Raw genomic sequence first — 13185 nt, 5'->3', positions numbered from 1 at the left:
AATAGTCAGCCAAAAGGTACTCCTGCTACAGCACACAGTAATCTAGTTCAAACGTCTACCACTGGGGATGACAATAAATCAGGTGTGTTGACTGCCAAAATTTCCATTCCAGTATCCAAATCAGTGGACATTGGTCGAAACGTAGATGATTTGAAGGTCATCAAAATCAAATGCGGAAGTAGGGTTTTAAATGGAATAATAGATACGGGAGCGCAAATATCAGTAATGCGCGAAGATTTAGTGGCAGATACGCCCCATGACGGAGAAAGTAAGATAGAAATATCTTCTGCTTTCGGAGAAAATGAAATAACACCCTTGATAATTTTTGAAATGAAAATTGATGATAATTTACATGGTAATGTTCCAGTCACATGTGCCATCCCAAGAAGACTGGTTACCGATCTGCTACTGAGCTCCTCTGCCTATGAAATACTGGTCGAAAGCGTCGAGCTACATGAGAGTAGTCATCATTGGGAGACACCAGTTCTGAAATCAAAAGATTTAAGTGATAAACGGTCAGAAGATGATGAAGACGAAGACATGCCTTCGAAAATAACCAGTACAGCACTGGCAGTCAGTACGATAGAGTCCCCACCAGGTGCAGAAAATGAGTGTATACCAGAAAAAACAAAATTCGAATTCGGCAAACTTCAAGAGGATGATGAGACGCTCCGAAGGTGTTTTGAATGGGCAAAAAGGCAGAAAAATTCCTATGCATTTGACAATGGGGTTCTGCTTCATAACGAACATATTTGTGGCGAGAATATTAGACAAGTAATGCTACCGCGTGTGAAACGAGAAAATGTCTTAAAGATGGAAGATGAAATCCCTCTTGCTTGCCATCTCGGTGAAAAGAAAACCCGTCAGCGAATCAAGTACTCATTCTTTTGGCCTACCATTAAACAAGATGTGAAAAATATTGCGACAGCTGCAAGGAATGTCAAATGAGAAGGACTGCTACATATAGAGATAGAATCCCCATACAACCTATCGTCAGACCAGAAACTCCGTTTGAGGTATGGAGCGTGGATTGTATCGGACCGTTAGAACCTCCATCGGGAAGAGGACATCGATTCATAATATGTGCTGTTGATTTATGCATTAGATGGGCCGAAGCCATACCTGTCAAGGAAATAAGTGCTAAAACTACATGTAACGTTCTAATGAGGATTTTTACTCAGACGGGATTTCCTAAAATGGTCTGTACCGACCAAGGTACGAATTTTACATCTAAACTCACTCAAGCTTCTGAAGATCTGCTAGACATAGCTCCAGGTTTTTCCACTCCAGGACATCCTGAGAGTATGGGCGCTGTTGGATGTTGGAACAGAACTTTAAAAGAGATGATGAATAAGAATATACAGGAACATGGAAGAAACTGGGATTTACATCTTCCCTATTTTCTATTCGCATACAGAAGTACCACATAGCACTACTGGGTTATCACCTTTCCAGTTGGTATATGGAAGATTACCTCCAGGCCCCTTATCTTTGTTAATGGAAATTTGGACTGGTGGACGAGTCATCCCAACCGCTGCCTCTCGCTCAGTTGAAAATTATTTACAAGAGCTTCTTGAAAATCTAAGAAAAGCTCATGAAATTGCATCTGAGAATGCCAAAGGGTCTCAAGAACAAGACTCCTCCAGATATAATTTTCGTTCCAAAGAAAAATCCTTCATTGTTCGTGAAAAGGTTTTAGTATTGTTACCTTCATCCTCTCATAAGCTTCTAAATACTTGGACAGGACCTGCTACAGTCGTCCAACTTACTAGACCACATTCTGTGAAGGTTGAGATGAAGGATGGAAGTATCAGGGAGCTCCACATAAATAAGCTTCAACCATATATTCAAAGAATTAATCATGTCGGTCTAGTTTTCGAGCTAGATGAAGATTTCGGAACACTCCACTATGCACCCGCTGACAAGATGAATAAATCAGTTGAAGATATTAGGAAACACCTTGAGGATATGAAAGCTCTCTTGATGGGAGAACAAAAACAAGAACTTTTTGACATCCTCCAGAAATATGCAGATGTTTTTAGTTCCAAACCTGGTCATGCCAAAGTTGATGGACACTCCATCAAAGTTACAGAGAACTGTTCCCCTAAGAGACTCAAACCCTATAGGGTGCCAATCACTCTACAAAAGGAAGAGATCGACAAATCAAAGAACTGTTAGATATGGGTCTCATTGAGCCAAGTGTCAGTGAATGGGCTCATCCCGTGGTTTGTGTGGCTAAGAAAAATGGAAGTGTCAGAATATGCATTGACTTTAGATTGCTAAATAGTTTTACTATTCCAGATGCTTATCCAATGAAAATAGCTAGAGATTTATTATTTGAGGTAGGACAAGCAAGATTTATCACTGTAGTTGACCTCCCCAAGGGATATTGGCAAATCCCTATGGAAAAGGAAGCAAAGCCTTTCACTGCATTCTGGTCACTATCAATGGAACGTCTTACCGTTTGGAATGAAGAATGCTGGAAGCACATACCAGAGATCATTGGATAAAGCACTAGCTCCTCATAAGGCATACTGCCGATCTTATATCGACGATTTGGCTATATTTTCTAAAACATGGTCTGAACATCTCACCCATATAGATGAAGTCTTCAAAACATTAAGAGAGGTGGGTTTAACAGTAAACCTAGAAAAATGCGAATTCGGGAAAAATCAAGTGAAGTTCCTAGGTCATTTGATTGGATCCGGTCAACATTACTCAGACCCAGAGAAGGTCGAGGTTATAAAAGGTTTAGAGACACCAGCGACAAAAAAGGAAGTAAGAAGTCTACTTGGACTGGCTAGCTACTACTGTGACTACATACCACGATTCTCCCAAATTGTATTACCACTGACAAATCTGACTAAGAAAAGTGTCCCAAACAATATTCCTTGGACTACTGATGCTGATGAAGCTTTTACGAAACTCAAAGAAGAGCTTATAAAAATGCCTTCTTTGCATACTCCAGATCTCGACAAGCTGTTCCAGTTGTATACGGATGCATCACGAACAGCAATTGGTGCATGCTTAGCTCAAAACAACGAACAAGGAAAAGAATTGCCCATTGCTTTCTTCAGTAAGAAACTAAATTCCTGTCAAATGAAATGGTCGACCATTGAAAGGGAAGCTTTTTGCGTCTTGGAAGCGTTGAAAAAGTTTGACACATGGGTATTTGGTGCTGAAATACAGGTAATTTCAGATCATAACCCTCTGACCTATCTAACTAAAAGTGCCCCTCATGGTGCCAAGTTGTCCTGATGGGCTTTAGCCCTGCAACGTTATAATATGACCGTTACATATAGAAAGGGTAGTCGTCATGGTAACACTGATGCCCTTTCCAGATTAAAAACTGATATAATTAATTAATGTTATTGGCTTGTTTCTTAATAATGATTATATATTTTCTTGATGTTTAGTTAATGATAATTATATAGTTTTTTTTTGTGTGTGGGAGCTGCATCGCACCATAAAGCTCTCAACTCATTTCTTGTATTTTAGAGTCAATTACTCGCCTGAGTTTTTTTTTTTTAGATGCAACATCGACACTCCTGTGACGGATGTGCTTCCCCCAAAGGGTGTTGTAAGGATTTTTGTCACAAAGACTTGCGAATTCTCTTTAAACTGTGTACTGGTGGCGAGGAGGCGCTGCAGTCGTGACAGAAGCAGATGACGCTTAGGACTTCTATTAGCAAAGTTCGGCTGAGTGGTATCCATTTTAAAATGTGCTCGAAGCGAAAGAATAAGTACAACATTAGTGTTTGAAAACAAATATAATTTTCTAGTTAGATCATATACTACAGTATAATAGGTCATCAGCATTGCAAAGAAGAGCTATGAGTTATTTCAGCGAGCATCATTCTGTGTAATGATCAAGACTTTCACCAGCTTTACCATTCATCACGAGTCCGAGTTTTATATTCTCATACACATTTTACTTGACAAAGAAATGAAAAAAAAAAAAAGATGAAATAAAATACATTATTTCACAGATTCTTAAATAAAGATAGTAACGTTTTTTATGAAGTTTTTTATTTAACTTTTAGCTTACAGAACAAATTTAATATAAAATGATAACCCTCTTGTGTTATACATATAAAATGTCAAACTAATGGAAAGGAGGTATATTTAACATTTGCAAGACTTCTTGCTGCATTGTCAATAAGGGATACTTTACATCGGCCTTATACTTTTTCTTTTTTTATCACTAAAAACATATGTATAACCACAGTGATTAGTTTTAATACGTAAATATTTCATCCCAAGTATCTTGGGACATCCTCAGTGCAGTAATTCAAACAATACTAGGAATAACATACAGTTAGGGAGCATGATTACAATGGAATCTCAATACGTGTCAGTAATGTGTTATAGAAGTAAATTAAAAAAAAAAAAACCATATAAAGAGCCTTATACTTTATAACATTATATTTGGCAATATGCAAGATATTTATTCATGCAGTTTTGTCAGAATTTTGTCAGCATGTTCCAAATTCCAAATTCAATAAAATATCTGCATGAATACAATCCACATGATGTCAAAACATGCCTAGCACAGAGAACTAGGTCTATGCAGATCATGACAAAAGGTGGATTCCTGAAATGATGTTATTTCAACGTTTGAAATTTTTTTTGGAACGCTCTGAATTCCACTGGATTTGGAAAAAAAAAAAAAAAAATTCTATGCATGCCCTATGAGTATGCATGACATAGGTTTGTTACCCCCCTGGCATAGGCTGTTTCAGTTCTTTTTCAGTTTAACTTTTGGAGATTGAAGGGAAGTCAATCTCTACAGTTAGTCAGAGATAGCTGGCTTGAGACTATCACTCACTTTTAAGTCCATCTAGTGAAGACAGTATAGCAGACAAGTGCAATATATTCATACATCAGTGAATATGTATGAGTCTCTGAAGATGACCGATGAGGATGGGTTTAATGTGTGTGGACTGCAATGCTTGGTTGATAGGTAGAAAAGAGAGGACGTGATAGAAACTTATAAGTTATTAGAGGAATTTCACAAGATCGACGCTAAGGAAATTTTTCAATACATGACAAATAGAGAGAAAAAAGTATAGGACACTCCTGTAAGTTGTATAAGAGTGCAGTTAGAAAGCATGAGCAGCAAACTAGATGTTTTGGTTGGAGAGTGGTGAGTAAGTGGAAAATGGACTGCAAGAATTAGTTGTGAATGTATTGACTGAATTCTTTCTTTTAAGGTTACACGGTGATCAGCACTCATATTTGTAAATTTAGGGACACAAAAACACATGTGTTTAACAGAATATTTTATTAATTACTAATAAAATAAAACTTGACGTTTCGAACCCTGTTTCGAGGTCATCATCGGAAGAATACAAGTGTATAAGGAACCAAGCTACATGCTCGTGCCCTGTATACCGGTAAGCTAAATCTACGTAATTAATTAATCCTTTTCCCTAGCCTGATCTCTAGTGATTAAAAAAAAAACTAAAAATAAAAAAAAAAGTAAATAAAAAAAATAAAAAAATAAATAAATAAATAAATACAACTACAAAAATACAACTACAATAAAATAAATAAATACAACTACAATAAAAGTCCTCATGTATTAATATTCTTCTGGATAGTTCTGATTGTTATAATATGATTTCTTTCAGTTGCTGTTGAATATTACAAAAACTTCACCAGGTTGTCTTCTTGTAGTGGGATTTTTCTATGGCTAGTTTAAGTTATCAAGGATTTGGTAGGTCAGTCCCTTTCCTACATAAAAAATACACAACATTTCATTAATAAAATGAAAAACATTACACTCAACGACCAAGATTTATTAGTCAGCTTTGACATAACTTCCCTTTTCACCAATGTCCCAATCAATGACACTATCTTGCTCCTACAGAACATATTTCCACACAACATCATGGCCCTCTTTTGCCCACGTACTCCACTCCGGATATTTCGTGTGGCAAAACAATTTTTACCTTCAAAAAGAAGGTTCAACCATGGGCTCACCACTCTCCCCCCACCCCAATAGCTAACTTTTATATGGAAGACTTTGAGCAACATGCTCTAGAGACAGCATGTCTAAAGCCCAAAATTTGGCTCAGATACGTTGACGATATTTTCGCCATTTGGCCCCCACGGCTGTGAAGCTCTAAATACATTCCTTAGCCACCTAAACAAACAACACAAACGTATCTAATTCACCATTGAAATTGAAAAAAAAAAACAATTCTCTTCCTTTCCTAGACACACTTATCACACGTCTTCCCTCTGGCTGTCTCTCCTCCTCAGTTTACTGCAAACCTACACACACAGGCCAATACATTCACAAAAATTCTTACCACCACCCAACAAAAAACTAGGTGTCATAAGCACCCTTAAACACAGAGCTCTAACTATTTGTTCTAATGAACAGGAATACAAGATCATCAACCAAACATTTATAAAAAATGGATACAGTAAAAAAATTATTCACAAGATCCCATAAAGATACCAGTAAAAGAAAAAAGATTTCAGGAATGCTATTGCCATTCCTTATGTTAGAGGCATTTCTGAAAAAATAGACAGAACATTACGCAAATACAACATTAAAACCACCTTTAAACCCCCAAATAAGTTAAGACACCTACTCAGTTCTTCTAAAGATCCTCTTCCACACCTAGCTCACCCAGGGGTATACAAAATACAATGCACATGTAACATACAGGGTGAAACAGGGTGAACTATCCCAATCAGACAAGATGAACACACACGACACATTAAATACCTCCATTTTGGAAAAACCGGCCTTTCTGACCACGCACTCCAAACATACTACAGAATTGATTGGAAAAATACCAAGTCCCTACACTGCACCAAAACCTGGTTTGAGAGAAAATTTAGAGTCATGTGCAAACCCAAATCTCAACAAAAATGATGGCCTAACCATTTCAAGAATGTGGAGGACCCATTTACAACCTGTATAACAACCTAAACTAGCCATAGAAAAATCCACTACAAGAAGAAAACCTGGTGAAGTGTTTGTAATATCAACAGCAACTAAAAAAAAATCATATTATAACAATCAGAACTATCTGGAAGAATATTAATACATGAGGACTTCAGCCGTTTATTGTAGTTGTATTTATTTATTTATTTTTATTATTTATTTAAAAAAAATTTTTTTTAATCACTAGAGGTCAGGCTAGGGAAAAGGATTAATTAACTATGTAGATTTAGTTTACCGGTATACAGGGCATGAGCATGTAGCTTGGTTCCTTATACACTTATATTCTTCCGATGACGACCTCAATACAGGGATCGAAACATCAAGTTTTATTTTATTAGTAATTAATAAAATAATCTGTTCAACATGTGTGTTTTTGTGTCCCTAAATTTACAAATATGAGTCTTAACTGAATGAATTAATATTCAATATGGATTTTAATTTCTTCAAAAATAATAGTTCTAAATAATACTTTTGCTGTTTCTCCTCCAAACTTACAAACCATCAGTATTTCATCTATCTGATTGTAGCATCTATTTCCATCTTTCTTTAGTATTTTTGGGGTCTCCTCAATTTTACCAAACTTTGTTTTCATAATTTTCAGTGTTAACTTTTGAAAAAATTTGTTTAACTTCACCAGTCAGATTGTCTCTATCTTTCATTTTTAGTGGTATAGGTGTGTTTTTGAAAGTTTTGAATTTAAGCTTTAGTTTTTAGTAGGATATATTTCTGTTAAAATTTATGATATCAGACTCCATATATATTTTTAAAGGTTTTAAATTTTGAAATGACGTTTTTCATATTTTTTGTTGACTAAGATATAATCAATACAGTTTTTAGTTTTCCTGTCAAGTGAGGTCCATATGTGTTTATGACTATCTCTATGAAAAAATAAAGTGTCATTAATCACCAGTCTTGTTGCTTTGCAAAATTCAAGGAATCTATTGACTCTTTCATCAATCCCAAATATTCCCATTATTCCTTCCATGTCCTCAGAATACGTATGTCTCAAATCTGCATTACAGAATAATACGGATTTGAGAGAAATTCCTGATATTCATCATCCCCATGAGAGTGATCTGTGCATAAACTTGTATTACCTTAATATATGCCCCCCTTTCCACTTTAATCTTAGCGAGATTAATTGTAAAGATACTGGGTTAATTTCGGTTATTATTGAATTTAAAGGATGATTGCTATTCCTTCTTTATGTAGTCCATGTTTTCTTCCTGTGTAAAATGTTCTTGTATTTTGGCTGCTAACATATTCCTTGTCTGTCCAATGTGTCTCTGCATTCCACTTAAGTTTTGCCAATTCTTCTTCTTCAAACAGTTTAAGTTTACCACTTAAATTTTAAATTATATTCTAACATTGCTGATATATTTGTGATGTTCTTTGCTAAGCTCTTTATATATTTCTCATTTCCCTTAAATAGTCTCTGGGAAGACACATCAAATGTCCTGAATGTGGTAACATTTAAAGCATCCTCTGACTAAAATACTGCAGCGAGCTTGCCACTTGGTGAAGTTGGGGGGAGGAGGAAAAGTAGTTACTTTGCATAAAGGTGGCTCTAAAACTGCAGCAGTAGTTAATTACAGGCCAATTACCATCTCGGGAGTGGTGGTAAAAGTATTGGAAAAGTTGGTTAAAGACAAAATTCAAGAATGGGTGGATCAGGATATGATAGAGTATCATATCCTGATCCACCCCTATAGAGTATCATAGGGGTTCAACATGGTTTTCTTAAAGGTAGATCCTGCCTTAGCAATCTATTAACTTTTTATAATAGAATGACATCTGAGTTGGACAAAGGAAATGGCTACACAGTGGTACTTCTGGATTTTGCTAAGGCTTTTGACAGGATACCCCCCATGGAACACTGTTAACACTGTTACACAAATTGGAGCAGATGAGAATGGATACTAAACTGGTGATCTGGATAGGAGAATGGCTCAGGGCAAGATACCAGAAGGTCATGTATGGAGGAGCAGAGTCCAGGATGAGGCAGGTGACTAGTGGTGTGCCTCAATATTCTGTGCTTGGACCACTGTTGTTGTCCAAGCACATTTGTACATAAATTATATAGGAAATGGCTTGAGGAGAGATATTTAGTTGTTTGCTGATGATGCAAAGTTGGGTAGCACAATAAAAAATCAAGCTGATGTTGAGAGCTTGCAGGATGATTTAAATAAGCTGGCAAAATGGGAAAGGGTAATGGATGTCAGTTCAACATGGAAAGTGTAAGATTATGCATTTTGGGATTAAAATATTACCGGCTGTGTACTACATTGATGGAGTGGTACTCCAAGAGATTGATGAGGCCAGGGACTTATGGGTGTTGGTGGATAGGGAGATGAAGTTCAGGGGACACACTGCTAAGGTGTCCAAGATTACACATAGGATTACGTGGTTATTGAGGAACACACTAACATCCAAAGATAAAAAGGTTATTATTCCCCTTTATAAAGTGCTGATATTTCCACATTTGGATTACTGTGCTCAGGTCTGGTTGCCTGGATTCCTTGGAAATGAGGAGGTTGTGGAGAGGGTTCAGAGGAGAGTGACTAGGTCGGTGAGCAATGTAAAAAATGCTTCCTACATTGATAGATTGAGAACTTGTGGATTGCAGAGGTTAGATGATAGGTGGAGAAGAGGGGATATGATAGAAACATTTAAATTACTAAAAGGTTTTTATAAGATTGATGCAGGGGAAATGTTTCAGCTGTGTGATAGTGATGGAAGAAGAATAGGTCATCCCTGGAAATTAAAGAAAAGTGTGGTTAACAAGGGTGTGAGAACGAGGTTTTTCGCTTGGAGGGTGGTGAATGAGTGGAATTCATTGCTTGACTCAGTTGCGAGTTCTTCATCTGTAAATGAATTCAAGAAGAGATATGATAGATATTGTTTTGCTAGTTTGGGTCTCCTGCGATGAGTCTACTGACTCCATGGAGATACCTGTAATAATAATAAGAAGAAGAAAGGAGAAAAGAGAGAGAGAGAGATGAGAATGAAAGAAGAGTAGAGACAGGGCCTACACGCAACATATCAGAAATATACTGCATGAACTAAGACCAAGTCCAGCATTCGGTACCTCAAGTTTGCCAATCCTGTACTCACTAAAGTGAATACTAAAGTGAATTCGTAATAGTATGAACATGTCTGTATAGAATGCCTACTAACAGGTTTCTTCAAATTCTCCAAAATGGAAAAAATAGAAGGAAAGAGACCACCAGGAAGACCTATTAGGAAATGGATAGAAAACATCAAGCATATAAGTGGTCTGGATTCTTATAGAAGTTTAAATAACCTGGTTGCCAATAGATTGGACTGGAAAGGTATTGTTCATGGTAGACTCAACTCACTTTAGGCAGACAAGGAAGATGATGATGAACTATATATATACATATAATAAAATTATAGTAAGCATTACAAAAGTATGGATAATAACATTATTCACATAATGACTAATTTATAGTCCTATAAATCTGAAAAAGAGCTTCTGTAACTCATAGGTCCAAAGATACTATTTTGTTGGAAAGAACAGAGTTAAAATCCCATTTGGAATGCAGAAAATATTTAAGGAATTAAACCAGAGTGAATTAACTGATCCATATACAGGGGTGGCAGCAGTTTTTTTTCAAAAAACTTTTTTTCTAGATGAAACCTGGATTTTCATTTTGCAAAAACAAGGCAGAAAAGAAATTGATAGACATCGCAGACAAAGATAGATATAATAGCACATTTGATCTTACAATTTATATGAAAGTAATCTTATATGTCTCAGTGATTAGACCACTGAGACAAATAAGATGAAAACAATTATTTTATTTTTATTTTATACAATACTAAAGAATACTCAGATTACACTTAAAAAAACTACAACCATATTTCAAATTCACTAACTTCTTTATATACACATTTATCCTCACCAAAACTGCTGTTTTACCACAACCCTGTTTTCCAGCTATTAAATAAATTCCTTCTTCCTTATGTAATGCCTCCATACATGACCGTAACAGAGCATCTCTTCCAATAAAATTACTAAATCTTTTTGTAAACCTTTTGTGGAGTACATCTTCATAAATTTCTTTTATTCTGCTATTATCCTAAAAATATATTTAAAAGTAGAAAATGAAATTTGTTATTCTGAATGATAAATATCTTCTATGAAATGGATATCAATCAAGAATGTAATATATTTCAAAGAAAATTTTAAATTTATATATTTCATCAAAAAACTGAACATAATTTTCCACACTGTATCTATGAGAGCAAGAGAAGTAAATAAGAAATAAAATTAAAAATTATACCGACACACACACACACGAATCCCATCCATGTAGGATGGCAGAAATTTGGTGCAGTAACATATATTATTATTATTATTCGTGACACCTCCAAGGAGTCCGAAGACTCATCGTGGGAGGACACCAACTGTACAACTCTCCATCTCCACTACTACACAGAGCCTCTACTACCACTCGCATAAATGTATTTAAATATATATATATATATCCAATTTAAATATATATCATCATCATGCCTATCAAGGATTTAGGCCTAGCGTGGCCTGTTCCGGCCTTAGAAGTCATCGTTGAATCTTTTAAGAGGACGTCCTGGTTTTCTCTTTCTTAATGGCTTGTACTTTAAGGCTTGTTTTGGTAATCTTTCTATATTCATTCTTTGAATGTGTTCCATCCATTTATGTTAATATTTTTTAATTTTTTCTATTACTGATTCCTGGTTTAATTCTTTCATAATTTCTTCGTTTCTTTGGTATACTTTGCAGTTTTTCTCATAAACTTCATTTCTGCTGTTATTAATCTTTGTTTGTCTTTTTGTTTTATTGTCCAGATTTCACTTCCATAGAATAAGACTCATAGGGCTAATGTATTGTATACTTTTAGTCTGGTTTGTTTTTGAACTAGTTTGGTTTAAATATAGAGTTAATTACACCTGTTATTTTTAAATATTTTGCAATTTTTACGTTTATATCTTTTTCATTTTCATATGTGATCATACATCCTAAGTAGTTAAATGAATTCACCTGTTCTAAGATCTTGTTATCTATTACTATTTTAGTTCTTACTGGATCTTGTCCTTTAAAGGCCATAGTTTTTGATTTTTCTGTTGATATTATCATACCATAATCTTTGGATATCTCCTTTAGATCTAAAACAGCTTTCTGCAAGTTATCTTCAGAATTTGTAATTATTATTTGGTCTTTGGCAAAAAGGAGAGTGTTTAAGTTAACAGTAGGAGAAAGTTTAATACCTTGATGGAAATTTTTATTCCATTTTATTATTATTTCATTTAGGTAAATATTAAAAAGAGTTGCTGAGAGGGGACATCCCTGTTGGACCCCTTGGTTTATCTCTCTCGTATATGATTGCTATAATTTAATCTTATTTGTATTTGATTATTTTCATATATACTTATGATAGCTTTTAGGATATTATTTTGTATTTGTCTTTCTTTTAATATGTTAAATAAAATGCTTCTTTTAACTTTGTCAAATGCTTTTTCAAAGTCAATAAATGCAATATGTGTTTCTAAATTGTATTCTCTTCTTTTCTCTATTACTAATTTTAGGCAAAAGACCAGGTCAATACATGATCGTCGTTTTCTAAATCCATTCTTATTAAAGAACACGTAGGTCCACAGTAATAACTTTTAATTAATAAATAAGGTACAGATATTTCATACTAAAACTAATAGTATAGTATTACAAACAGAAATTGTTTGTAACACTGAAGATGTGCTATTAGTCTTAGTATGAAATATCTGTACCTTATTTATTAATTAAAAGTTATTACTGTGGACTACGTGTTCTTTAACAATTATACTATGCCACAGATACCTCTAAAAATATAAGTCCATTCTGTACTTCTAAAATAAAGTTTTCAGAATATTTCATTAGTTTGCTATTTAAAATTCTGCTATATATTTTGTAACAAGAATTTAGTACACTTATACCTCTATAGTTTTTAGGGTCATCTCTACTACCTTTTTTAAAGATAGGAATCACAATTGCTTTTTTTCATTCTATTGGGGGGGGGGTTACCAGTTGTATAGATTTTATTTAAAAATAATAGAAGTCTTTCTTTGAATCTTGTTCCTGCATATTTATATAGTTCTGAACCTAGCTTATCTTTTCCAGGTGATTTTCCGTTTCTCGTTTCTTTCAGATTGATTTCTAATTCTTCTTTAGTTATTTCCTTTTC

The 13185-nt window shown here is 34.9% G+C and overlaps 1 protein-coding gene across 1 annotated transcript in view; it reads right to left on the bottom strand.

The window, feature by feature from the left end:
- The window catches only part of LOC150100219 (telomerase protein component 1-like), a 1179105-nt gene that overhangs the window by 610484 nt on the left and 555436 nt on the right, over positions 1 to 13185 (bottom strand). Inside the window, exon 23 of the mRNA XM_090402391.1 lies at positions 10891 to 11067. Within this exon, the coding sequence (XP_090258517.1) occupies positions 10891 to 11067 (177 nt within the window). The remainder of the gene's footprint in view (positions 1 to 10890; positions 11068 to 13185) is intronic.

Source organism: Typopeltis vanoorti, chromosome 13 (genome assembly GCF_054136105.1).
Source record: "Typopeltis vanoorti isolate ZY-2024b chromosome 13, IOZ_Tvanoo_1.0, whole genome shotgun sequence".
NCBI lineage: Eukaryota > Metazoa > Arthropoda > Arachnida > Uropygi > Thelyphonidae > Typopeltis > Typopeltis vanoorti.
The sequence above is the reverse complement of the archived record's forward strand: the minus strand, read 5'-3'. Positions and strand labels throughout refer to the sequence as shown.